At 41.8% G+C, this 27844-nt stretch overlaps 1 protein-coding gene across 3 annotated transcripts in view; it reads right to left on the bottom strand.

Moving 5' to 3' along the window:
• The window catches only part of SCN8A (sodium voltage-gated channel alpha subunit 8), a 130442-nt gene extending 104552 nt beyond the window's left edge, over window positions 1–25890 (bottom strand). For all 3 annotated transcript variants that reach the window (XM_040234172.1, XM_040234171.1, XM_040234170.1), the window contains exon 1: window positions 25487–25890. In XM_040234172.1, coding sequence (XP_040090106.1) covers window positions 25487–25762 — 276 coding nt within the window. In that variant the 5' untranslated portion in view covers window positions 25763–25890. The remainder of the gene's footprint in view (window positions 1–25486) is intronic.
• Window positions 25891–27844: the final 1954 nt, after the last annotated feature.

Here is a 27844-nt window from a genome sequence, read left to right as displayed (position 1 = left end):
CCGCTAGAAGACATTAGGCTAAGTGAAATAAGCCAGACACAAAAGGACAAATATTATATGATTCCGCTTATATGAGGTACCTAGAATTAGCAGATACATAGAGACAGAAAGTAGAAGAGAGTTTATAAGGGGCTTTAGGCAGGAGGAATGGAGAGTTATTTTTTAATGGGTGTTAAGTTTCTGTTTGAGATGAGAAAGTGGAAATGGATGGTGGCGAAGGTTGTACAACATGGTGGATATGTTTAATACCATTGAATTGTGCCCTTAAGAAAGGTTAACATGGTAAATTTTGTGTTATATATAGTTTACCACAATAAAAAATATACACGGTTGACCCTTGAACAACATGGGTTTGAATGGCACAGGTCCACCTGTACATGGGTTTTTTTTCAACAGGAAATCCTGCAGTACTACATGATCCAGTCAGTGGGATCTGCTGCTGCGGAAGCACAGATGCAAACGAATCAGAAGCTCTAAGGGACCGAGGCGTGAGGGCACCACGCACGCATAGGGCTGCCTACAGTTATAGGTGGATCTTCGACTGGGCCCTTCATGCCTGTGTCGTTCAAGGGTCAATTGTATATTATTACCTGAAAAGTGACCAGTAATGTGTTACGGATAAATTTTAAAAATTCAGTTTTATTCCAAACCAAATAATAGAATTAAGAATAGCAATAGCTAAAAGTGTTTCCCAACCCGTTTGGAACTTCAGAAATATTTAAGGACCTTTTTGAAAAATAAAGACATCTGGGCCAAGAAAAAAGAAAGGAAGAGAAGTTAAGTATTTATACATGCTACAACATGAGTGAAACTTGAAAAACCTTGTTGCTGCTGCTGCAAGTCACTTCAGTCGTGTCCGACTCTGTGCGACCCCATAGACGACAGCCTATCAGTCTCCGCTGTCCCTGGGATCCTCCAGGCAAGAACATTGGAGTGGGTTGCCATTTCCTCGAGAAGAGTTCAAACACAACAGGCCACATACTGTAGGATTCCATTTACATGGAATGTCTAGAATAGGCAAATCCTGATAGAAAGTTGGTCAGCCTAGGACTGGATGGAGACGGGATTAGGAGCTCCTTGCTAATGGGTCTCTCTGTTGTGGTTGTTTAGTAGACAAGTCATGTCCGACTTGCTGTGACCCTATGGACTGTACAGCCCATGGCTCCTCTTGTCCATGGGATTCTCCAGGCAGGAACACTGGAGTGGGCTGGCATTTCCTTCTCCTGGGGATCTTGTGACTCAGGATCAAACCCAGGTCACCTGCATTGGCAGGTGGGTTCTTTAACACTGAGCCACCAGGGAAGCCAGTGGGTCTCTTTAGGGTGATGAAAATGTTCTGAAATTAGAAAGTGGTGATGGCTTCACAAACTAGCAAATAAAAACCCAATGAACTGAAAAAAAAAAAAAAAACCCAATGAACTGTACACATTAAAATGGTGGATTTTCTAGCATGTGAACTGTATCTCAATGAAAACAAAAATACCACAAAAATGAACCATATGAGAGGCATAAGACATATTAAAAAGTCTACAGAATGATACCACAAACATCTCTATATCCATCAGTTAGCCTAGGAAATAACACTTTATTAATACAGTTTCTTTCCGCAGTCCTTTCCAACTCCATCCGCCTCCTTCCCACAGAGGTCAGTGTTACTTTGAATTTGGTACTGAGGTCCCACCTTTTTTTAAAAAAAAGACTTGTTTATTTTTGGCTGCGCTGGGTCTTCTTTGCTGCACACAGGTGCTCTCCAGTTGTGGCAAGTAGGGGCTACTCTTCGTTGTGGTGAGCAGGCTTCTCACTGCTCGTTGCAGAGCACACAGCACACAGGATGCAGTAATTGGAACTCACAGGCTCAATGCTTGTGGCACATGGGCATGTGGGATCTTCCCAGACTAGGGATTGAGCCCACGTCCCTTGCACTGGCAGGCAGATTCTTAATCACTAGACCACCAGGGAAGCCCAAGGTCCCACTTTTTTATGATAAAGTTGCGATTACTCTGACTTCCCGCTTTGCTGAACTCTTGTTACACTCAGAGTTTGTGTCTTTCGTTTTTCTCCAAGTTCTTTTTTGTGCCCTCCCCTCCACCCTCCACCCCTACTAGTTTTCATGCTCTTGGAAGAGCAGGAAACAACTTCACATTTCCTCCCACAGTTTCAATATAACGCTCAGCCCAAGTACTCCCAAGACACAGTGGCTGGCAGACGTTTTTAAAGTTCCTGTCCTCTCATCTTCTATTCTTTCCGTTCCTGGCAGTCAGGCCATTTTCTCCACAATAGAAAAGCAGTGCTGGTGTTGAGCCGTATGCATTCTGGAAATGCTCAATGAAGCAGCCGCAGTGGAGAGGCTGCACTGAGATCATATTCTTCCTGTACTAGAAGGTACTGGCCCCAGGCAGCGGTGGGGGATGAGGTGGGGTGGCGATAACTGCAGGCAAAACTTAATCCTAAAAGCAAGGGGAAGTAGTAGGCTTGGGGTTAGGCTGAAAGAGCTCAAGGGCCGAGCTCCAGCTCTTCCATATTTTGGCCTCTCAAAGGAACAAAGAGCCCTGCTTGAAACTTCTAATCCAATTCTGAGAATATAAATAAATACTATGTTGTAAAACACACACACACACATGAAATTAACAAGTGATACAGCATTATTAACAACAGGACAAACTTTGTTCTAACTTCACAAAATTTTATGCTACTGTCCATTATTTGCTTTCATACCTATTGAAGACTCCACGGTGTATTTAATTGCATTGAGCAGCTTCCGTAGCATACAACAAATTCTGGTAAATTCTCTTTCCATTTTTATTCTATTACAATTTTCCCCCTAATTTTCCTTATTATGGCTTCTTAGCTACACCATCATTTAAAAGTGGACATTTAATTTCCAAATACATGGGATTTTGTTTAAAGTATCTTTAATATTAATTTCTCATTTTGATACTAATTTTCTCACTTAAATGCTTCCTTTTCTGCAATCACTCTGTGTTTTTTTCAGTCAACTTTATTGAGACTTTTGATGGCTAAGTCGAAGATCTCTCTTCGTAAATGTCACACTGCACTGGAAAATATGTGGGTTATTTTCAAATTTCTTTTGATATTGGTTTCTAACATAATCTACAATGATAACAGAACAGACTATATGATTTCAATACCTTTAGACCAAGAAGTTTTTGCACCTTATGTCCCTGAATATATTCCAGTGTCTCCTAGTTTACAGTCTATGGGAGCTTGAATAGAATTTGTATCTTACTGTTGAGTGAAAATTATATAAATCTTAATTATGTTGAATTGGTTCACAGTGCTTTTCAGGGCTACTATATCTTTCTACTTCTCTGTATATTCATTCTATTAATTTTTGAGAGTTTGATATTGAAACTCCAACTTAAAATCTTAATTTACCTACTTAAAAAATAATTGTATGTAACTTTGTTCTGTATTTTCCAAGTCTCCTGTAAATGTGTTATCATACTTCATAATTCAAAAAAATAAAAACTAAAGAGCCCTGAACTTTCCTGAAATCTCTTCTCTGAAGTACTTGTATTCCTCTGCGTTTCTATAGCAACCCCCTCCAAGAAAATGTCAAACCTTTTAAATAACCTCCTCATTCAACCTCATAATATTCCCATGAAGTATGTGTGAAGGAGGGATTATTATCCTCCGTGCATTTCACAAAAGCTCAGGAGAGGGACACCACCTATCAAAGGTTAGGCTGCAAGGAGCAACATATGATGCCAAGGTTAGAGTCTCTTTACAGCTTCTATTTGCCAGATGGAGAAGTAATTCAGTGACAGGGAATGAACCTGGTGAGGTGATGGAGTCTCTGGTGGATGAGAAACCTGAGCCCCTGAGGTACACTGCATGAAAGCCTCAGCAACAACGAAAGAAGTGCTGGCCCATGTCCCAGGATCCAAAACCACCAGGCTGGGCCTGTATAAAATCTAACTGCCTCAGAAGGAGATACGCATCAGAGTTTTTTAAAGTAACAAACTCTGCACCTCCCAATTTCTCATCTTTTAGCCTGGCCATGATGGGAAGACAGGTCTAGAGGAACCGCTGAGGGTATTTCCTATCTCAGGATCAGAGCCTGCACAGCAGCACAAAACAGGTGCTCAATAAATGCTACTTGCTGCTGCTGCTGCTGCTAAGTCGCTTCAGTCGTGTCCGACTCTGTGCAACCCCATAGACGGGAGCCCACCAGGCTCCCCCATCCCTGGGATTCTCTAGGCAAGAACACTGGAGTGGGTTGCCATTTCCTTCTCCAATGCATGAAAGTGAAAAGTGAAAGTGAAGTCGCTCAGTCTTGTCCGACTCTTAGCGACCCCATGGACTGCAGACTACCAGGCTCCTCCGTCCATGGGATTTTCCAGGCAAGAGTACTGGAGTGGGGTGCCATTTCCTTCTCCGAATGCTACTTGAGGACTGAACAAATGCTTGCATGGCTGAGGTGAGGGAAAAGAAAAGGAAGGCATTAGGAAACTGACGTTGTCAGGCCTTGGTTGAAGAAAAACCAGGAGGTAGCTAGGATTCTAAATGAGTACAGTGATGCATTGGCAAGGATGATACTGATGATCCTGAGGGAAACTAGGTTTCTACAGGGAATTTTTAAAAGATTAAAATAAATAAATAAATAAAAGATGGTTTTGTAGGAATAAAGGTTTCCTTAAGGATATTTTATGTGGGAAGTAGAAATTTCATAATTAATTTGGATACTGAATACTGCATATAGAATAGTTTAATCATCACTCCTTTCTAAGTATTTATATCCTCTATCAAGTATAAAAATAGGAGATCCTTTTTTTGATCAAAGAGAAATAAACCTCTAGTTTACACTAAATGTCCAGAAATGAAGGTGAATCCTCCATACTTCAAAGTAGCAAGTTGCATTACAATGAAGCATACTTTATTATTAAATAATTAGATTTACATTTGCTTAACTTATATGCAGTTTTTCAAATATCATCTTTTGCAAAAGGCAAGATGGTGTTTGGACCAATACAAGGTCTCAAAGCTTAAGAATCTCCTCTTACACTGACACTTGTAGTGCTTATCTGAGAGAATAATATATATCAGGGGTCAGCAAACCTTTTTTATAAAGGGTCAGAGAGCAAATATTACAGGCTCTATGCACCATACAGTCAGTCCCTGGTGCAGCAACTCAACCCTGCCATTGCAGTTGCAAAAGTAACCATGGACAATATGTAAACAAATAAGAGGGACTATGCTTCAATAAAACTTTATTTATGGACAAGGAAATTTTAATTTCCTAAAATTTTCATACATCACAGAATTTTTTTTTTTTCACTTTTCCCCAATTACTTAAAGGGTTTCCCTGGTGGCTCAGATGGTAAAGAATCTGCCTGCCATGTGGGAGACCTGGGTTCGATCCCTGGGTTGGGAAGATACCCTGGAGAAGGGAATGGCAACCCACTCCATTATTCATGCCTGGAGAGTCCCCCTGGACAGAGGAGCCTGATAGGCTAAAGTCCTTGGGGTCACAAAGAATAGGACACAACTGAGAGACTAAGCACAGACTAAGCACAATCACATAAAAATGTGAAAAGCCTTCTCTGTTATTTTTTGGCTGTGCCATGCTTCTTGCGGGATCTCAGTTCCCCAACCAGGGATTGAACCTGTGCCTTCTGCAGTGGAAATGCACAGTCCTAACCTCCTAACCACTGGACCACTCTGGAAGCCCTGTGAAAACCCATCTTAACTCATGGGCCATACAAAAGCAAATGGCAGAGCTGATCTGGGCCAGGGGTTAAGGCTGGTAAATCCCTGTTTTGTATGAATACCAGTTCTGACATAAGACAGACTGGTTGCTTAAGAATAATCTGATCATCTTTAAAAAAAACAAACAAACCCACAGATTCACAAGTCCCACCTCAGAGATTCTGATAAAGAAGCTGCAGAGGAACCTGTGTTCACCAGGATTTGAGAAGTGCCACATCACCTCTCAGGTATTAAAGCACACAGGTTGTCCTTTTTCACCTGTCTCTACATGGCAGTACAACCTGGGGAAGCCCCTACAGCTCTCTGGATCTCATTTTCCTCATCTCTAACTTAAGAGAAGGGGCTGCCTGATGGGTGTGCCCAGGTCCTTTCCAGCTCTGACATCTATGAGTCTACGATTTAGAAAATATATAGACGCATCCAATATTGTAAAAGGGCTTCCCTAGTAGCTCAGTTGGTAAATAATCTCCTGCAATGCAGAAGACCCTGGTTCCATTCCTGGGTCGGGAATATCCCCTGGAGAAGGGATAGGCTACCCACTCCAGTATTCCTGGGCTTCCCTTGTGGCTCAGTTGATAAAAAAAAATCCGCCTGCAATGCGGGAGATCCCTGGGTTTGATCCCTGAGTTGGGAAGATCCCCTGTAGAAGGGAAAGGCTACCCACTCCATTATTCTGGCCTGGAGAATTTCAGGGACTATATACAGTCCATGAGGTAACAAAGAGTCAGATACAACTGAGCGATTCTCACTTCCAAAATCAAGTGCAACAAAGGGCAAACCATAGTTTTGAGGAGAAAGCCTACTTACTATGCTATTCATTCCTTCACATTCCATCTTGGTGGAACTCTCCTGAGTTAGTTATTTTGCTCTTTTGAGTGAAACTGTCAAGGCCAGGGTCAACAGTGCTTAATACTATCCTGACAATTGTACTTATGTGAGAAATGGGCAGCATGGTCCCATTGCAGTATCGTACCACGGGCTGCTTTTTCCCCACTCTAGATCCTCTACTTTTATCACCTTTTCTGGGCAGAACAGTGACTATGCAAAAGAGAATGAATAAGGAGGACTGGTGATGGGCTGAATTTAAAATATATATATACACAAAAGCATTTTAAAGTCATATGATTTAAATCTCAGTAGGGGATGACAGAGGATGAGCTGGTTGGATGGCATCACCGACTCAATGGACATGAGTTTGAGTAAACTCCGGGAGCTGGTGATAGACAGGGAGGCCTGGTGTGCTGCAGTACACGGGGTCGCAAAGAGTCGGACACGACTGAGCGATAGAACTGAACTGAACTGAATCATTGTTAAACTGCTGGTAAGAACCCAGAAAAGGACAGTCACCCTTTGTTCAATCCTGCGCTCCAACACCAGATCCTTTAAAGCCCAGCAGGAGACTGAAGGACAGCCAGCTTTGGATTCTTACGAGAATATTTCTTAAGCAACAGTCACTTGGTACCCATGAAGTCCAATATTTTACCTAATCTGTCTTAAATTAGATCTTTGTGAAGTAATTGAGTTAAAAGGGAAACTGATATTGAATTGTGGTTTATGGCCCAGGGGAAAATATCAGTTTATAACAACAGCCACTGAATGTGTGTGAGTACAAGGCCCATTAGCAGTGGTAGAACAGCAGCGGTAGAACAGCTCTTAACGAGTTATAGCATGGAGTATTAATAAATGTGTCATGCCGGCATAAGATGAGCCTTGAGAAAAGCACAGGCTTTTAATTTCTAATTAGCTATGTGTGGCTGGAAGCACACGTTGGAGGTGTTTTGCCACTGCTAACGCCAGGTAAGAGGCATTCCCTTCAGGGTCTACATAAGGAACAGCGACATTGTGCAAGGCCAAGTACGAGCTCATTCATATTCACGCCAAACAAATCCTAGCACACGGCAAACACACTGCAATAAATGCGCACAGTTACCAAAGTACTGCATGCAGCCAACTTGAGCAGCCCCCACCCTCACCCCGGGACTGGGTTAATTTTTCAGCCATTCAAAATGTACACATTAAAATAATAAAGGGTGCATAAATTGCAAAGGACATTGCAGAGAACTCAGCATACGGGTGCAGTACATCACAAACAGAAAGCTTCTTAGAGAGAAGTTTACCACCCAGTCCCGGCTTTGCTGTGGGTCACAAGGCCCAGGAGAGCAGTTCCCCACCCAACCAGATTCTTCCTCCCCTAAGAGGTCATCATTTCCACCAGGGCAAAGGGGACCTGCAGGCACCTAAGGGCCTTCTGGGTCTAATGCACACCTAGGGGCCAGGGATTGAGCTAATCTATAGAGGGGGAGGTGGAAATCAATACCCTTTGGCTCCATCTGCTATAACTGTTATCCACACTGCTTTATGACAGTCTGCCAGAGTTTGGATCTTAGATCCTAACTGTTTTGACTTCTGGAGCTGCCTAATCCTCTCATCTTTAAATGACATCTCTAGCCTTAAATTCTTGCCTGCTAACCTAATATATATATACAGTTTATTCTCCCAGATCTATGTACCTGTTCTGAACTAGCTGATTAGACTTTTAGTAATTGTTAGTTCTTTCCTGCCTAAGTATAAACTTTTTGTTCTGGTAACTTTTAACAGCAAATCCTCTCTGCCTAATGGTTTCAGAGTGTGCACTCACAGAGAGGTATTCTTCTACCAATAATACAAATACAGCTGATTGGAAAAACAGCTATAACAGTGGTAAGAGCAGTAGTGAGCAGTAGTAGCCAATTGTCTACTGCTGCTGCTGCTGCTGCTGCTAAGTCGCTTCAGTCATGTCTGACTCTGTGCGACCCCACCAGGTTCCACCGTCCCTGGGATTCCCCAGGCAAGAACTCTGGAGTGGGGTGCCATTTCCTTCTCCAATGCATGAAAGTAAAAAGTGAAAGTGAAGTCGCTCAGTTGTGTCTGACTCCTAGCGACCCCATGGACTGCAGCCTACCACGCTCCTCCGTCCATGGGATTCTCCAGGCAAGAGGACTGGAGTGGGGTGCCATTGCCTTCTCCAGTTGTCCACTAATCAACAGCTATTTGGCATTAACTTCTGAGTAATTACACAGCCAATATAGCAGGCAACAGATAAACGTCCTTTCAAAATTTCCCTGTTTTAATAAAGAAAAGCATGAAGCTAAATCTAAACAGATTCTCCCTCAGACTAGGAAGCTGCTCAGACATGAATGACCTATATTGTCAAAATGACTATACCATGTTACAGGGGGTCCTGATGTCTTTCATTTACCTATATACTTATTATATTTTGGAAATTTTTTTGGCCACACCACGTGGCCTATGTGATCTAGTTCCCTGGCCAGGAATTGAACCCATGTCCCCTGCAGTGGAAGCATGGAGTTATAACCACTGAACTGCCAGGAAGTCCCAAATTATACACTGTACTTTTTGGGGGGGGTAGGGGTGGGCTGCACCACATGGCTTGCAGAATCTAAGTTGTTCAACCAGTGACTGAACCAAGATTTCCACAGTTAAAGCACCAAATCCTAACCACTAGGCCACCAGAGAACTCCCCTGATGCCTTTCTTAATGCTAATCTGCTCAGTGGCTCCCTCAAGTAAAATGACAATTATAGTCCCAACGTGTCCTAGGAAAGGCTCCAGCAGAGGCGCAAGTGGCCTGAATTTACAGAGCGCCTGAGCCCTGGTACCCAGCTTAGAAACACTGAACCAAAAAGCAGGACATTAGGACACGGGCAATTTTTTTTTTTTCCTTTAGGCTTATACTTCTGTTTGAACTACATGAATACTTGTAGTCCTCCTCTTCCAAGGTTCTATTTCACTATACTGAGAACAGACTGAGAGGCCTTTAAATCCCATGTTTATATTTTAACTTCCCTTACTTATTAATAACTGCACCTGTGTGTCTATTTGAAGAAATAACATTTAGCATGTATTAAGCATTTACTATGCAGAAGGAACCCTACTGAGATGCCTTTTACAATACCTGTCTCACAGCAACCACTTGATAAAGAAGGTATATTTTACTAATAATGAAATTGCAACAAAAAGGTCAACTTGCCCAAAACCACCGTTATTTAGTGGTAAAACTTAGAACTGAACCAAGGCAATCTAACGCCAAAGTCTATTCTCTTAATTATCACGTCATACTGCAATTTTTTAAAAACTTCAAAACTACTTATCAACTCTAACTCCTCACTTTATAGACAGGAAACCAAGCACAAGGACTTCCCTGGTGGTCCAGTGGTTAAGAACCCACCTGCCAATGCAGGAGACACCAGTTCTACCCCTGGTCTGGGAAGATCCCACACGCTGCGGAACAACTAAGCTCGTGAGCCACAACTACTGAGCTCATGTGTCTAGAAGCCAGGCTCTGAAACAAGAGGAGCCACCGCAATGAGAAGCCCTTGCACCGCAACTTGAGAAAGCCTGCAAGCAGCAACGAAGACCCAGCTTAGCCAAAAATAAATTTTTAAAAAATTAAAAATTAAAAAAAAGAGAAGAAATCAAACACAGTGTGCTCTGCTCAAGCTGAGTCATCTGATCCAACCCTCAGACCAATGAAGAAATCATTTTTACTAAATTCGTTTTAACTCTGACAAAAAAGAAAGCCCCTTGCATATGCCAGAGACATCACAGCAGCTGTGTATGGTATTTTCCCAAGTTAAGCTCGATGAAGATGATGCCAGCATCCCGCCTCTCTGCGGCTTTGCTGGTTCCCAGTGCTTCTGCATATACTTTCTCATTTGCTTTGACCTTGTGAACCCTATGTCCTCCAGCCCACATCTGGAGCAGGTGACACCGATTCCTGCCTACATCCTGATCACAGGAAGACACACTGGCAGAACAGCAGCTGCTTCAGCACTGAGCCAGCATGTTCCTGCTCCCTGAGGCAGGGCGGCTTGGAACCTCCTACCTGGCCTCCCTTCCTCACCATCCTTCAATCAGATTTGCCGTTGATTTCCTTCTCCCTTACGCTCTTGCGGTCCCCAGCCTGCAGCTGCTCTAAGGTAAAGAGGAAGGTGGATTTAGTATGTAAAGCATACTAATGCCTCTCTTCATTGCACTGTGCTCGTACCCTAGAATTTCTTCTCACTCTCCTCTCTCTTAGAAAGCAGCAGAGTAGAATGGTTAGGAGGCTTTGAGACCACCTGGATTCAAGATCCAGCTGTTACTTATTAGTTGTTATGATTTTAGGCAACTAACTCAGGTTGCCAAGGCTCCATTTTCTTATGGATGAAATACGGATAATGACTGACAGTAACCTATTTTATCAGATTATGAGGGTTAAATGAAAATTCACAACAAGTCCTGACTACAGTACCTGGCCCAGAATAAGGACTCAAAACAAACGGAATTACGATGATGCTTTTGCTATCATACAGACCATTGCTGCTCCCTCTGTTCCTTGGCAGGGTGGCAGGAGGAGACTCTCAGGGCTAATATTCAATATATTTAGCATTCACACACGTGGCACAAGCCAGTAGGACCCTTGTGCACAAGCTAGACCAAGAGTCTACAGTCACTAGGGCCAAAGTCACAGGACACTGCACTGGTTCAAAATGGGCCCCGCAGGTTATCGCACACGGAGAACTCCAGAAGCAGGAGAGAATAAAACCTGCTGAGTATGGACACAGTGGGGTCCAACCTGCCTCTCTCCTTTATCTCCTGTCTCACCAGACCATACCTCATGCTCCTGTCACGGTGAACTCAAGGTTCTAAACACTTTAATGTTGTTCACGCCTCTCTGTCTTTTCATGCACTGTTCTTTAGACCCAAACTACTCTTTCTTCTCTTCTCCAATGAGTGAAATGTTTATTAAACATACTTTAATATTCAAGGTACAGTTCAAATATCACCTTTTCAACATTGAACTTTCTCACGCAGAATTACCCTTCCTGCTGGTGTGTTCCTGCTACAGTTTGTACTTACTTCTGTTCTAGCACTTAATATAGTATTGTCATTTTGTTTACACACTGATCTCCCTCATTGGACACCGAGATCCTTACAGGCTGTGAAAGTGCTGCACTCAGTATGCCAGCAAATATGGAAAACTCAGCAGTGGTCACAGGACTGGAAAAGGTCAGTTTTCATTCCAATCCCAAAGAAAAGCAATGCCAAAGAACGCTCAAACTATGCACAACTACACTCATTTCACATGCCAGCACAGTAATGCTCAAAATTCTCCAAGCCAGGCTTCAACAGTACTTGAATCGAGAACTTCCAGATGTTCAAGCTGGACTTAAAAAAAAGCAGAGGAACCAGAGATCAAATTGCCAACATCAGCTGGATCACAGAAAAAGCAAGGAAATTCCAGAAAAACATCTACTTCTGTTTCATTGACTAAAGCCTTTGACTGTGTGGATCACAACAAACTGGAAAATTCTTAAAGAGATGGGAAAACCAGATCACCTTACCTGCCTCCTGAGAAATCTGTATGCAGGTCAAGAAGCAACAGTTAGAACCAAACATGAAACAATAGACTGGTTCCAAACTGGGAAAGGAGTACGTCAAAGCTATAGATTGTCACCCTGTTTATTTAACTTCTATGCAGATTACATCATGTGAAATGCCAGGCTGAATCACAAACTGGAATCAAGATTGCTGGGAGAAATATCAACAACCTCAGATATGCAGATGATAGCACCCTTATGGCAGAAAGTGAAGAAGAACATAAAATGCCTCTTGATGAAGGTGAAAGAGGAGAGTGAAAAAGCTGGCTTAAAACTCAACATTCAAAACAACGAAGATCATGGCATCTGGTTGCATCACTTTATGGCAAATAGATGGGGAAACAATGGAAACAGTGAGAGACTTTATTTTCTTGGGCTCCCAAATCACTGCAGATGATGGCAGCAGCCACAAAATTAAGACACCTGCTCCTTGGAAGGAAAGCTATAACAAACCTAGACAGCATATTAAAAAGCAGAAACATTACTTAGCTGACAAAGCTCTGTCTAGTCAAAGCTATGGTTTTTCCAGTAGTCATGTATGCATATGACAGTTGGACCATAAAGAAGGCTGAATGCCAAAGAATTAATGCTTTTTAGCTGTGGTGTTGGAGAAGACTCTTGAGAGTCCCTTGGACTGCAAGGAGATCAAACCAGTCAATTCTAAAGGAAATCAATCCTGAATATTCATTAGAAGGACTGATGCTAAAGCTAAAGCTCCAATACTTTGGCCCCCTGATGCGAAGAGCCAACTTGTTAGAAAAGACTGATGCTGGGAAAGATTGAAGGCGGGAGAAGAAGCAGACGACAGAGGACGAGATGGTTGGAGGGCATCACTGACTCAACGGACATGAGTTTGAGCAAGCTCCAGGAGATGGTGAAGGACAGGTAATCCTGGCATGTTGCATTCCATGAGGTCACAAAGAGTCGGACATGACTGAGAGACTGAACAACAACAATAACTGTGACTTTCTTGGCTTAGCAAGCAGAAGATGTCATATAATACCTGTCTGGGGCAAGGCAGACAGTTCATACATATTTGCTGACTGAATGAATGAACCTCTTCAGTTCAGTTCAGTTCATTTGAGTCGCTCAGTCATGACTGACTCTTTGCGACCCCATGAATCGCAGCATGGCAAGCCTCCCTGTCCATCACCAGCTCCCGGAGTTCACTCAAACTCACATCCATCGAGTCATTGATGCCATCCAGCCATCTCATCCTCTGTCGTCCCCTTCTCCTCCTGCTCCCGATCCCTCCCAGCATCAGAGTCTTTTCCAATGAGTCAACTCTTCGTATGAGGTGGCCAAAGTACTGGAGTTTCAGCTTTGGCATCATTCCCTCCAAAGAAATCCCAGGGCTGATCTCCTTCAGAATGGACTGGTTGGATCTTCTTGCAGTCCAAGGGACTCTCAAGAGTCTTCTCCAACACCACAGTTCAAAAGCATCAATTCTTCCGCGCTCAGCTTTCTTTACAATCCAACTCTCACATCCATACATGGAATGAACCTCTTAGTCATGAGGAAATGATGTAGCTAAAATCAACTAACTTATTACTATATCCAACTTTATGCAAGGTGTCTAATTGACCTTTTCCACGCTGTAGCTCATCCACTCATAAAAATTCATTAATTTTAGTTTGAAAAGTTTTCTTATGTTTTCTATGTCTTAGATTGAGGCAGTGCAGGCCTCATACTGAGGCAGTGCAAAATGACAGAAATTATCTAAAAATGACAGTAGAAAACAAAACTCACAATACACTCTCTAGAGACAGCATAGCATGGTAGAAAGACGAGTACTAAATTCACAGATCCCAGGAACTGAAACCTGGGTGATTCCACACACTAGGTGAGGGAATTTCAGCAGTAAATTAACCTTTCTGAGCCAAAATTTTTTCTCACTTGTAAAAATGTGCAACATTCTACTGACAGTTCCCTAATATTGGCGATCCTCAGGAATACAGAAAATTGGAGAGGCATTAATAATACCTAGAATTTGGGTGGTATCATCAACTAAAACAGCAGATGAAATAAGATAAGTAGGTTTGAGGGAAGAAAATTAGTTCAATTTTGAATACACTGAGTTGCCTACGGGAAGTCCAGACAGAGATGCCTGGCAAAACACTGAATATTTAAGGAGTGTTCTAGGCTGGAGATATAGACTCAAGAGTAGTGAGAGAATGGATGAGCTCAGTCAGGAAGAGTGTGCCAAGTGAGAGGAACATGGGCCAAGGACTGAACCCACGGGAATGTCAACACTTAAGGGAAAGGTGGAAGAAATGAAGGAGAAAGAAGAGAAAGTCCGAAATGTAAGGTGAATTAGGCCAAGGAAGTAAAGAGCTGCAAGAATCGGGGAGTCATAAATAGTGCCAAATACAGCAAAGAGGTTCAGTGAGATAAGAACTGAAAAAGTATCCATTAGATTTGGCAATTTGAGATCATGGAGGATCTTATATTGAGAATGTGGTCAAGACGAGAGGATGAGAGTCAGGATGGAGGAGTGGGTGGGAGATGCGTGGGTGGTGAGGGCAAGTAAAAGGCAACTCTTTAAAAGCTTCAGTGGCGTGGAAAGACAGATTACGCCTCGTGGTGGTAGGGGGTCAAGTATGGGTTGATGAAGATGGGAAAGCTTTGAGTATGTTTATAGGCTGAAGGGGAGAACCACTTTGAAAGGGAAAGAATGAAAGTACAGAAAAGAGAGGGGATAACTGAGAGATTCAAGTGCCAGAGAAGGCTGACAGGCAGGGTCACAGGCACAAGAAGGATTGACCTTGAGAAGTAGATGGGTTGGGTACCTTATCCTCTGAAATTTGGGGACTCTTTTATTCAAACTTAATTCCACAGGCCAAAGTGTGTAGACTCACAGTGTCTGGAATATGACTGCTTCTTCAGGGCAGGTATCAAACATATTGCTAGAATCAGACTTGACTGATTCTAGCAACTCTGATCTCAAATTGCCAGAAATCCCCCAGAAATTTCATTTCATGGGGAAATCTTAATCTTGAATTCTGTCAAACAGAGTTATACGTAAAGAATTTACAGTTCATGTGAATTTGGAATCAATCAGTAAGAGAAGCATCCCTCTGTATAATGATATCACAGTCTTACTCTCCTTGACTTAGAAGGGATTTAAAATCTGGTAAACTATAGCTCCAATACATTAGAGAAGATGATCAATATCACTACAATCTTGAGACATCCTTCAACATTTAAATGGTCATTATTAAATACCCCATTCAACAGGTTAATTCTTAATAGAATAAAATTATTTCATGACCTATACTGTGGAAAATTCTGAGAGAGATGGGAATACCAGACCACCTGACCTGCCTCTTGAGAAATCTGTATGCAGGTCAGGAAGCAACAGTTAGAACTGGACATGGAACAACAGACTGGTTCCAAATAGGAAAAGGAGTACTTCAAGGCTGTACATTGTCACCCTGCTTATTTAACTTCTATGCAGAGTACATCATGAGAAACGCTGGACTGGAAGAAACACAAGCTGGAATCAAGATTGCCAGGAGAAACATCAATAACCTCAGATATGCAGATGACACCACCCTTATGGCAGAAAGCGAAGAGGAACTAAAAAGCCTTTTGATGAAAGTGAAAGAGTAGAGCAAAAAAGTTGGCTTAAAGCTCAACATTCAGAAAACGAAGATCATGGCATCCGGTCCCATCACTTCATGGGAAATAGATGGGGAAACAGTGGAAACAGTGTCAGACTTTATTTTTTTAGGCTCCAAAATTACTGCAGATGGTGATTGCAGCCATGAAATTAAAAGACGCTTACTCTTTGGAAGAAAAGTTATGACCAACCTAGATAGCATATTCAAAAGCAGAGACATTACTTTGCTGACTAAGGTCTGTCTAGTCAAGGCTATGGTTTTTCCAGTAGTCATGTATGGATGTGAGAGTTGGACTGTGAAGAAAGCTGAGCGCCGAAGGATTGATGCTTTTGAACTGTGGTGTTAGAGAAGACTCTTGAGAGTCCCTTGGACTGCAAGGAGATCCAACCAGTCCATTCTGAAGGAGATCAGCCCTGGGATTTCTTTGGAAGGAATGATGCTAAAGCTGAAACTCCAGTACTTTGGCCACCTCATGCGAAGAGTTGACTCATTGGAAAAGACTCTGATGCTGGGAGGGATCAGGGGCAGGAGGAGAAGGGGACGACAGAGGATGAGATGGCTGGATGGCATCACTGACTCGATGGACGTGAATATGAGTGAACTCTGTGAGTTGATGATGGACAGGGAGGCCTGGCGTGCTGCAATTCATGGGGTCACAAAGAGTAGGACACGACTGAGCGACTAAACTGAACTGAACTGATACTCTGTAGAAACTATCAGAGACCAATTCCTAAAATTACCAGTCAGTGGGATTTTATGGTTCAGGTGACTTGCTAATAAAAATAATACACATCCAAGAATTCAGGTAAAAGTTGTTACACCACAATGTGGCTCAGAACTTTGGAGCTGCAACTCAGAACTTGTACAAGGTCCAGAGAAGACCTGAGGTTCTTTTCTGGGGAAAATGCTAGGTTTATCTGTATGTGCCCCTATAGCTCACCTGAATGCTGAAACCTACTGAACTTCTACCTATGTAAAAATCTGAGATCGGCAAACTCAACGGAGTGACAATACTGGCTTTTACACAACTCAGAATATCTGCGGTATGGATCCTTTCAAAGATTATAATTTGTACTTGCTAAAAGTCTATTTAAGACAGCATTGTAGCCCTTGATTCTTCTGGATTCTCCAAGTTTAGGTCTCTGTACCAAGGTAAGACGACCACAATCTTTAAAGCATCTGGACTCTATTAACTTTATTAATGTACCTATCACTACCTGCAATAATTTTTATTTCTTTAATAGTTTATTATCTGTCTCCCCAACAAAAACTAACTTCCAAACATAGTATATAGATCTTGCCTGCTTTGTTCCCAAGGGCATGGAACAGAACCTATGTATGTAGAAATTGCTCAGTAACAATTTATCAGATTGTCAGATAAAGGACTGAATGTCCTTAAGCCTCTACAATCAATCACAAAGTCCTATCAATTTATACTAACTTTTGATGTCACCGAGTCCCCTCACTTTTCACTTTCACCATTATCGTTTGTTTAGACCCCCACCATCACTACTTCATAGCCAGCCGCTCCATCCAAGTTCTCTTTCTGTCTGGTCCATACCACACATCACTCTCACATTCACCTCCTGAAGGCACAACTTTAATCATGTATCCTTACTCCCACTCAAAACTCTCCAGCAGTTCTCTATTACTTAATAAGTGACAACCAGACTTCTCAGTCTAACATCGTAAGTCCCCCATGTCTTGGCTCTAGCACTCCCTTCCCAGACTCACTGCCCACTCTCCAAATTCCAATCAAATGAGACGATTCGGTTCTCTCTTACACTGTCCTATGCCCTGGTTTCTGAGTCTTTGTTCATATTCTTCTCTCTGCCTATAATGTTACAGTCTATCCCTCATTTCTAAAATCCAAACCCTAATCCAAACATTACTCCTACTATGAAGTAAATAAGGCCTGTTCTGAGGCCCCCTATCAAAAGTGATATCACACTACACACTGTTATGTTACAAGCTACATAAGGGTAAAAAACTGACTTTATTAATCTTTGTTTCCCACAAGCGAACCCAATACCCCCAAGGCCTCACACAGAGGAAACACTCAAGAAGTAAAGACTGAATAAACAGATCATATTTTATATGAGACAACCCAAACTAATATATATTCCATGTCAGTTTCTCTCATTTCCTTTATAGTCAGTTAATACTGGGAGGGTAACACAACTCCCACAGCCAAGAAAGCAGCAAAACAATAAAAGACGACACGACAGAACAACTTAGAACATTCAGGAAATGACATCCTTTGTACAATAAAGACTTGAGACCAATAAATCAAGAAGAGCACTAGGTGGGAGCTATCACCTAATGGTCTTTTGATGGCATCGCTCCTAATTCTAAGGCTCTGCAAGAGGAGAGGTCAGACTGGTGGCACTTAACAGTAGTTCAGCCCTCCAAAATCTCTACAATATCAGGAAACCTATTTCCTGATCTACTTGTTCAGCCCCTAAAGGAAACTAATTCTTCAGGAAAGGAAAAGATACACTGGTAATCAGTCTTTTCCCCCAGAGAGTTCCATTCAGTTTGGTAGATGGGAAAACTTTTCATTTTGGGGAAAAAAAAACCCATGATGTACCCTTTCATGGTCAAAGCACTTAGAAAAGTACATTGTGTTTTCATATGCCTTATCTCATAAGACTAACTCATTCATTTAACAGATATGGCTTGAACACTTATTACAGGGCATGAACACACTGCTCTGGCTAATGAGCTTACAAGAGGATGAACAAACAAACAAATATATCATATGCTAGGTGTATAATGGAGAAAAATGAAGCAGGGCTGGTACAACAGGCTGCTTTGTTTCGTATTGGGTAGGCAAGAAATATTCTTCACCACATCACTGTAGGATACCTGGGAGCTTAGTTATTAGCATAATTTTAATTTTCCAGATTAGGGAGACTGAGACGCAGAACGGTTAAGTGATATGCCAGAGATTCTCCAGAATCAGGTGGAAATGGGCTTAGAAATAAGGTTTCCCAACTTTTGGTCTATTACTAAAGCTATAAAAGAGGAATGTGATTTAAGAATGCTTAAGTTCCTTTCCATCTTGATAATCATACTCATGGAATAGAAAAGAATTCTGTATATGAATGTCATTAACCTTATCACCCTTATAAAGGCCTTCCAGCTACTGGCTCACAAGCATTTGCCTCAATTTGATTTGGTGAATTAAATAATGGAAACATTTTGTTTTTCTATATTGTTGCAAAACAGTTTTTTAAAACAAAGTTTTAAAACATCTAATTTTTATTTAAAACGGAAAGCAGCATCTAGGCTTATTATGCAAAAACAGGCAATGTAATACCACATTAGCAATATTTCAAATCACACCTAATGAACATACTTTCCTTTAACTGTCTCTGCTCTGCACACCTGTTGAAAGTGTGTGAAACTAGATTCAGCAAGGATTTTCTGCCAGGAGCTCATGGGTGTGTGTGTGTGAGAGAGCCTTAACAGTTCTTCATTTGAGGAAGCTGATGGCGCTAATACCAGTGAGGTAAGGAGAAAGCTGTCAACGTTGCTGGGAACGGGGCCCTGCCATACCTAACCTGTTGTTGTTCAGTTGCTCAGTCATGTCTGACTCTTTGTGACCCCATGGACTACAGCACACCAGGCTTCCCTGTCCTTCACCATCTCCCAGAGTTTGCTCAAACTCATGTTCACTGAGTCAGTGATACCATCCAACCATCCTCTGTTGTACCCTTTGCCTCCTGCCCTCAATCTTTCCCAGCATCAGGGTCTTTTTCAGTGAGCTGGCTCTTCGCATCAGGTGGCCAAAGTATTGGAGGTTAAACCTAAAAACCACTTGTTATCAAAGGTAGGGCTGAGATCTTAATGTGTTAAAGAAATTCAGGAGGAGAAATCAGTTCCAATGTAAAGAATCAAGTTAGGCTATAAGGAAGAAGAGGCTTCAGGGCAAGGCCTGGATGAATCGGAAGAGTGTCACAAGGTGAAGTTAAAGGACAGAGGATATTACAACAGGAGAGAATGAAGACCAGAAGGCAGGGAGGACACTAGGGAAACAGAATAGCTTGCTCCAGCTAAGCATATATGACAGGTATACATGTAAAATACAACTAGATATAAGCCCAACCCTTACCTTGCAGATGTTCTAGACAAGGAAATTGAAGCCCAGAGAATTTAAGTGATTTGGCCAAAGGCAGACAAGGGGCAAAGGCAGAACTAAAATGAAGGTTTTTATATTCCCAGTAGGTACTTTTTTCACTGTACCATTCTGCTGGTAAGCTCGGGGATTGATAATTGAAAGGAAAGATAATTTTCCTTTAAAAGTAAAAAAATGTGAAGATGTAGGTTAAGTAAAAGCATCGTGTGTTAGTCGCTCAGTCTTGTCTGACTCTATGGACTGTAGCCCGCCAGGCTCCTCCAGTTCTCCAGGCAAGAATACAGGAGTAGGTAGCCATTCCCTTCTTCAGGGGATCTTCCTGACCCAGGGATTGAACCTGAGTCTCCTGCATTGCAGGCAGATTCTTTACGGTCTGAGCTACGAGGGAAGCTCTGGTTAAATAAATTCCCTCCAAATTACAGGTATAGCTGTACAGTGATAGCAATACTGATACTGAGCCCAAGTCTCTTGAACAAATTGTCCATGGCTACCAGACTACTTAGAGCTCCTTCACTTGAGAAGGTAAAATAATGGAGCTAACACAAAGAACTTCCTTTCCCTGAGAAGCATGGCATTTCTTAGGACCCATGCTAAGAAGGGTTATTACACCACAGGAATTATCAGGGATGTGAATGAAAAAGCAGGATCCCCCCGCCAGCCCCTCTCCATATTTGCACGTCTAGTTTCTGAAGAACTGAACCAACTGAGACAGAAGGTCAGTTAATGAAAAATTAGAAAAGTGGAAAACTAGAAACATGCTGTAACAAACTGACAGGAGGCACTGGCTTTTGACAAAGTTATTTTTACATTATTAAACTTATAAAATGAGGAGGCTGAACTAGATGACGTCTAAGGCCACCATATTCTAATTTTCTATGATTCTAGGTTGACTCCAATTTGCAGGAAAAGACAAGACATGAAAACTTGAAGGTAAACTGAACTTTGGGAAACCATATGTAATTTTTTAATGCAATAGGTATGTACCCTATTTAAAAGCACATCATCAATCCTATAATTTGGATTTTTGTTTATAGGACTTTCTTACAAGAGAGCATATCCACTGAACAAAAAGGATACACGTAACAGTCATTGGTTTTCAGGAACAGGAGAAAGAGTAGAAGCTAACTCTGAAGGCCTTCTTTCAACTTAATCTATAGATTTTCTTGCTGCCAACTTAAGAAAGCTCTTAGAAATATACATGGCCATTTAAAATTCAACAAGTTGCTATAAGCAAACATGGCCCATTCTTTTTAACTTTGCATAGTATTTCATAAAACAAACAAATCAAGAGTCATTTAACCACTCACTATACAGAAAGTAAATAATTTTTTTAAATTATTAAAGTTATTATACAAGTTATTATTAAGACTTGGAGAGTATAGTTTGTAGTGAAGACAGAAAGACTGAGCAACAGAGAAAAAGTCCTTGGTTTGATTCACTAAAGAAAGTGTGGAAGGGGGAAATGAACTGAACATTTACCTTGATAAAACTTAAGACTCTACAGTATGAGAGAAGGGAAGACAAAGAACAAAATTAAGACTTTAACTGACTTTAAAAAATAACAGAAAGAAAACTAACAACAAAGGCATTCAGGTCAGTTCAAGTTCCTAAAAATACCTGATGGTTTTTGCTTGTACATATACATATGTATAAATAGTTTCCCCCATAGCTCAGTCAGTAAAGAATCTGCCTGCAATGCAGGAGACCTGGGTTCAATTCCTGGGTCAGTAAGATCCCCTTGGAGAAGGAAATGGCTACCCATTCCAGGATTCTTGCCTGGAGAATCCCATGGACAGAGGAGCCCAGCAGGCTACATACAGTCCATGGGGTCACAAGCGTTGGACACGATTTAGTGACTAAACTACCACTACCATACTGTGTAAAGAAACTCTAGAAGATACAACTAACAGTGCTTACCTGTTCAGGGAGGCGGGACATGCACAGATGAGAGACAGGTATAAAGGGGAGACTTTTTACTGAGGTCTTCTTTACTGAAGAGCTTTTACTGAATTTTTAACCATGGAAACATATTACCTATTTTATTTTTATTTTTTGGCTACACCACGTGGTTTATGGGATCTCAGTTCCCCAGGCAAGGATCAAACCCGCACCCCCTGCAGTGGAAGCATGGAGTCTTAACCACTGGATCACCAGGAAAGTCCTTATATTACCTATTTTTAATATTAAATACATTTAAAAGTTTAATGTCCTCTAAATTCAATTATTTGCAGGTAACACTTGAAAAAAAAGAAAGAAACACTTTGTTTGGAGACATCCAAAGAAAGCACCAAGAGGCGAAGAACAAGCTGTAGCACTGGGAGGTCTGAGACAATTTAAAGAAAGGATGATCTGGGTTGTGGAGGACCATCTGGGGAAGTCAGGTGGAAAGTTAAATGAGCACCACCGTTCAGGGCCCCAAGCAACTCACGATAGCTCGCACCAGTACCAGCTTGTACCACAGTAGCTTGAAAATGGGACACACATATCTTATGGCCCTGTGTCCCTGGACACTGTCAAGTCTACAGTGGGGTGAAACCAGCACTTTACTAATAGGGAACTAGCTTTCTTTCATCCTCTAAGATAAAGAGAGAAGGAAATGAGAAACCAGTTTCCATGAGTCCCAAAAATGATCAATGAGGTAGAAAACGAGACCCAAAAAGAAAAAATTAAGAAATCCATTTGTAGCATTAAGCCAAGAGATTTTTACTTTGCAGGAATTACTTAAGGCAGCCCTTGAGAAACAAACAGAAAGAATGTCCCCTTAAAGTCATTTCTCCTCTCGGGATGTTTTGGTTTGTGGGTTGATTCCCAGCGTGCTTCCTCGTAGGGCAGACCTTGCTAATTCGGCCCAGTGAAAGGCCTATTTAGTAAGAAGTATTAGTAATGCTGGTGAAGATATGCAAGTGAATTTGAACAAGCCTATTTCTTTAATCAACTGAAGAAGTCCTTATTTAAAAATAAAATTAATATCTCTGAAGTGCTACTAATGCTCTCTCTTGTCATAGGTGTTTATTTGCTTTATAATAATCATTAAACTAAGCATTTATATTTTATATATATATAAAAGCATTTATATTTTAAGAATTTTTCTGCATGGTGGTATATTTCAGTTTTGTTTTTTTTTAAGAATTTTTAAAACACAATTAAAGTTATCCTTTCCATAAACTATTCACCCTGTGGTGAGGCCAAAGGCCAAAATCAGATTTCCTATCATGAAGAGTCAGTCCCCTACTGGAGTGCCATTAACATCTGACCTACCCAAAAAGGGGTAGCCATTAGGGCCAGAGAGCCACTGTCTTTGGGTCCTCACTTCCAAGTTAGCACCACTGAAGTCTAAGGCATTGGGAATGAAAAGAGGCTGTTCCAGGGCAGGAACCAGGGGAAAAGGCATGCAAAGGAAAACTAAGTTCTGACAATGAATCTAGTTCTCTAGTTTTAAGAAAACGAAATTTAACTTGTACCTGAGTTGGAAAAACAAATAGTTCAAATAAAAGCAAAGCGGTTTTAGCCACCTGAAAGGCCAGGGTCCGCAGGGCCTTACCTATTGGTTTATTGCCATAAGGCTTCCCTGGTGGCTCAGAGGGTAAAGCGTCTGCCTACAATGAGGGCAACCAAGGTTCAATCCCTGGGTCGGCAAGATCCCCTGGAGAAGGAAATGGCAACCCACTCCAGTACTCTTGCCCGGAAAATTCTGGTCAGGGGAGTCTGGTAGTCTACAGTCCATGGGGTTGCAAAGAGTCGGACTTTCACTTTATTGCCATAGGAGTATTTTCTGAAAAAGTTCTACTAAGACTATGGATGCCAGAGCAGGAAAGAGGAGGGAATAATATCTTAGAATATTTCAAAATTTTACAATCAATGAAATATTCTTCTAAAAACAGCCTAAGATTTCACGCTTCCTTATTCACTAACCCAGATATTTAAACTTTGTCTCCTTCCTCACCCACCTACCCCTATTCAGCAAAGGCCCAGATTAAAAATTTAGATTTTAAAAGAGGGATGAGTAAACAAGGAAATCAAAGACACTTTATGAAAACTTAGCCCCAGAATTTGACACTTGACAAAGTCCTTAGAAGTCTTGTTCAACTGCTCAGTTTCTAGATGAGACATTTAGGCACAGAGAGGTGAAGTGGCTTACTAAAGGACATGAACTCGTTTTGAGAAGATTTCTTTTTTATTTACTACTTACCCCTCCATGAACTATTTGTGGCAGCTTAAAAAACACACATACTAAAAAGATAACTATAAATAATAAACACGGTGAATTATGATAGAGCAAGGATTTCTTCTAATCTAGTACTTTTTATATCATATGATGTTTTGTTCCTTAAACTTTCTAAATTTCCCGTAGAAGTTATAGGCTACTGATTCTGCTTTGTTCCCAGTAGATAGCTGTTGTGAGCTGTAAGAGAAGTATGCAGGTGAAGGGCCATTTTGTGTAGAAAATTACTCAACTGTTTTTGCCACTCATAACTAAGATGCCTCCACAACTATAGCTTAATCAAGAGATCTGTTCACCTCAAGTCTTACTTCTGGCCAGTTGTTAAGACAAAGAAACAGAAATTTCTTCCCAAACTGAGACTGAAAGGCAGTTTTAGTTAAGGTCAGTTTAGAAGGCAGTTTGGTTAATAAAGGCAGTTAAGCTTTATATTTGTAAATATGTAATTACACAAAGTCCTTTCCCCCTTCATCTGGAAACACCTATGGATTTAATTCTTTCAATGACACCTGTCAAATGAGGGATCTCTAAAATGCTGTCTGATGTCAGCCTTTAGCATTTATGGCTAACTACTTGGCTTTTGGATTAACTGGGGGCTTTGCTTCTTCACTTGTTGCTTAGCTTCAAAAGATAATCATGATAAAGAAACCCAAAGTTTTAGTCAAATATGTTAAGGAAATTTGTAACTCTTGGCCAAATGGAGATTAGTATTTCTTTCACTCACATTCCCTACCGCAGGAATAATAGAACTGATTCTCATGTTAAGAGTCAGTGCTGGCGGAACTCAGACAACTGTGTAACAAGGCCAAAGACCTGGTCTTCTCACTGGCCCAGTTTGGTTTACTCTGTTCTATTCCTGTCCCCAGTGGTTATGGTCTAATGTCACAAAGGAGGCTAGGTTAGAGTACAAATTCATTTCTATTATGTTAACAATAGGCTCTGTCGATACTACAGTATCATTTTTATATTTAAAGATAGGATTCTGAATGTGTGTGTGAGCCAAGATTCTGCAGGGCTGTACCATCTCTCACTATGCCATTTTTTTCTTGCACTATATCAAAGAGTCCCCATTTCATTTATGTAACCCCCTCCTTTTTTTTAAATAAATCTTTTTCTGATTTGACATGGAGCCAAAAACAGAAGTCTTATTAACGATTGAGAAGTGCCAAGACCCACAAATGACTCCTGGTAGCAATTAAACCAAAAAAGAACCCCCATAAACCAGAACTGAAACAAAAGTTTAACTACTTATCCAAACTCTGGCAAAAGAGACACAACTCTTTCTCCCCCTCTCCCCTAGGCCTGTTAGGAAAGGGGCATCTGACGCTGCTGCTCCTTCTCCTCCAACTCACTTTCTGCGTCAAATAGTATGGGTCAAAGTCCTCCAGGGGAACCGCGACCAAGCCTTGTGGGATGTCCCCGTAGATGAAAGGCAAACTCTTCCCTGCCTCCAGGTCACTGTTTGGCTTGGGCTTGCTGTCCTCATCGTCCTCCCGATGACTGCCATCGGCCTTGGGCGGTTTCTTGAGCTTGCTCTCGGCAATGCGCCTCTCGATGTTTGCCAGTGACTCAGGGGTGAAAGGCTTGAAACTATCAGGGCCTGGTGGTGCGAGCAGCCGCGCTGCCATCTTCTCATCCTGCAGCAGCTTCGTTAGTTATGCTGCGTCCAGGACAGGTCAGCTCTGGAAGGAACAGCAACACAGACAGCATTAATCAATCACTACTCTAAAAGGAGGCCAGACCAAACCATCTCACGCTCAACCTCTAGTCACAGTCTTTGCAACATGTAGTTTCTTCCATGACATGGTTATTTTTCTCTTCAGAAAATCTGTGACATGAACGGACAAGGCGATGTTCATAACCACCCCCTCAGGGGAATGAGCTGGAGAAGGCAATGGCACCCCACTCCAGCACTCTTGCCTGGAAAACCCCATGGACGGAGGAGCCTGGGAGGCTGCAGTCCATGGGGTCGCTAAGAGTCGGACACGAGTGAGCAACTTCACTTTTGCTTTTCACTTTCCTGCATTGGAGAAGGAAATGGCAACCCACTCCAGTGTTCTTGCCTGGAGAATCCCAGGGACGGGGGAGCCTGATGGGCTGCCGTCTATGGGGTCACACAGAGTCGGATATAACTGAAGTGACTTAGCAGCAGTAGCAGCAGGGGAATGAGCAGCCAAGGAGATCAAAACATGGGAGTCTTCTGGATTGCTAGTTTTTATTACTGACTTAGACACAACTCACCATCAGGGACCAACTCTAAAGATACATTCCATACCCTCTATGTTTAAGTGAAAAAAGTCAGACAAATACAAGTACTATATGCTATCACTATATGTGGAATCTAAAAATGACAAGAGACTAGAGAATATAACAAAAGAGAAGCAGACTCAAGATATAGAGAAGAAGTCACTGGTTTGTTGTTTAGGTGCTAATTCGTGTCCAACTCTTTTGCGACCCCATGGAATGTAGCCTGCCAGGCACCTCTGTCCATGGGATTTCCCAGGCAAGAATACTGGAGGAGGTTGTCATTTCCTTCTCCAGGGAGCCTTCCCGACCCACGGATTGAACCCATGCCTCCTGTATCGGCAAGTGGATTCTTCACCACTGAGCCTCCAGGGAAGCCCAAACTAGTGGTTACCAGTGAGGAAAGGGGAGGAGAGCGGGGGTAATCTAGGGATGAAGAGGTACAAACTATTAGGTGTAAAATAAGCTACAAGGATATAAAGGACAACACAGGGAATGTAGAAAATATTTTATAATAACTATAAATGGAATATAACTTTTAAAAACTGTGAATCACAAAATTATATACCTGTAACTTATATAATATTGTACAGCAACTATACTTTAATAAAAAACATAAAAGAGATTTTCTTACAGACAACATTAAAAAAAAATAAAGATCTAGTCCATACTCTCAAGGAACGTCTATTCTAAGTAAATGAGGACATTTAACACCACCCAGAGGTGCACATCCACTCTGGAAATCTATGCTCAAGTCACCTTCCTCTCCTGGAACTCTACTCCCTAAAGACGGACTCTTTCTTCCAAGGACTACACAGGGGCCAACCGTCACTCTTTCCACATTTCAACTTCTGAAAACACTAAAGCCTTCAAAACTCTGGAGGCACAACATATAGCATAAACGCACTGCCATGGGCTTCGGCTCTTTTGTTTCTAATTCTTTTACAATTCACAGAGTTTTGTAGAAGTCGGTCTGGGATAAAAGTCCAGACCAAGCTGATGACCAAGCTCATGCCAGAGAAAATCACAAAGCAATTTTCTTCAAGGAGAGGGCAGACATTCCTCCACGTACCTCCCACTCAGCAACAGGAAAGCAAGTGGAGGCGGAATCTTAAGACACTTTCCTCTGAGGCAACAGCCTTGCAGGGTGAATGACAGCAGAAAGGCCCCTGAGCTGGGCTCACACCAGAAGGGCAGGAAGTGAGAACTGAATCACAATTCAAATTCCCTTCTCAACAGAGAACCTGAAGGAGTGCCATATTAGAGCCAACGATTTCTGAGCAAGGGATCTGAAAAGCCCATTTTAATGTATGTTTATACAGAGTCCTAGGTTACTGAAATACACATCTGGGAACAAGGGGCTCCCTACTGTCAAAGCCACAGTGTTACAAAGGCCACAGGCAGGTGAGTCTCCCTGTGAAAGCTCTAGTGGTGCGGTGTTGCTGCTTCTCCCTTTCATCCTGTGA

Source organism: Oryx dammah, unplaced genomic scaffold (assembly GCF_014754425.2).
Source record: "Oryx dammah isolate SB20612 unplaced genomic scaffold, SCBI_Odam_1.1 HiC_scaffold_29, whole genome shotgun sequence".
In the NCBI taxonomy this organism is placed as follows: domain Eukaryota; kingdom Metazoa; phylum Chordata; class Mammalia; order Artiodactyla; family Bovidae; genus Oryx; species Oryx dammah.
Note: the sequence above shows the minus strand (reverse complement) of the source record. Positions and strands in the feature narration are given on the sequence as shown.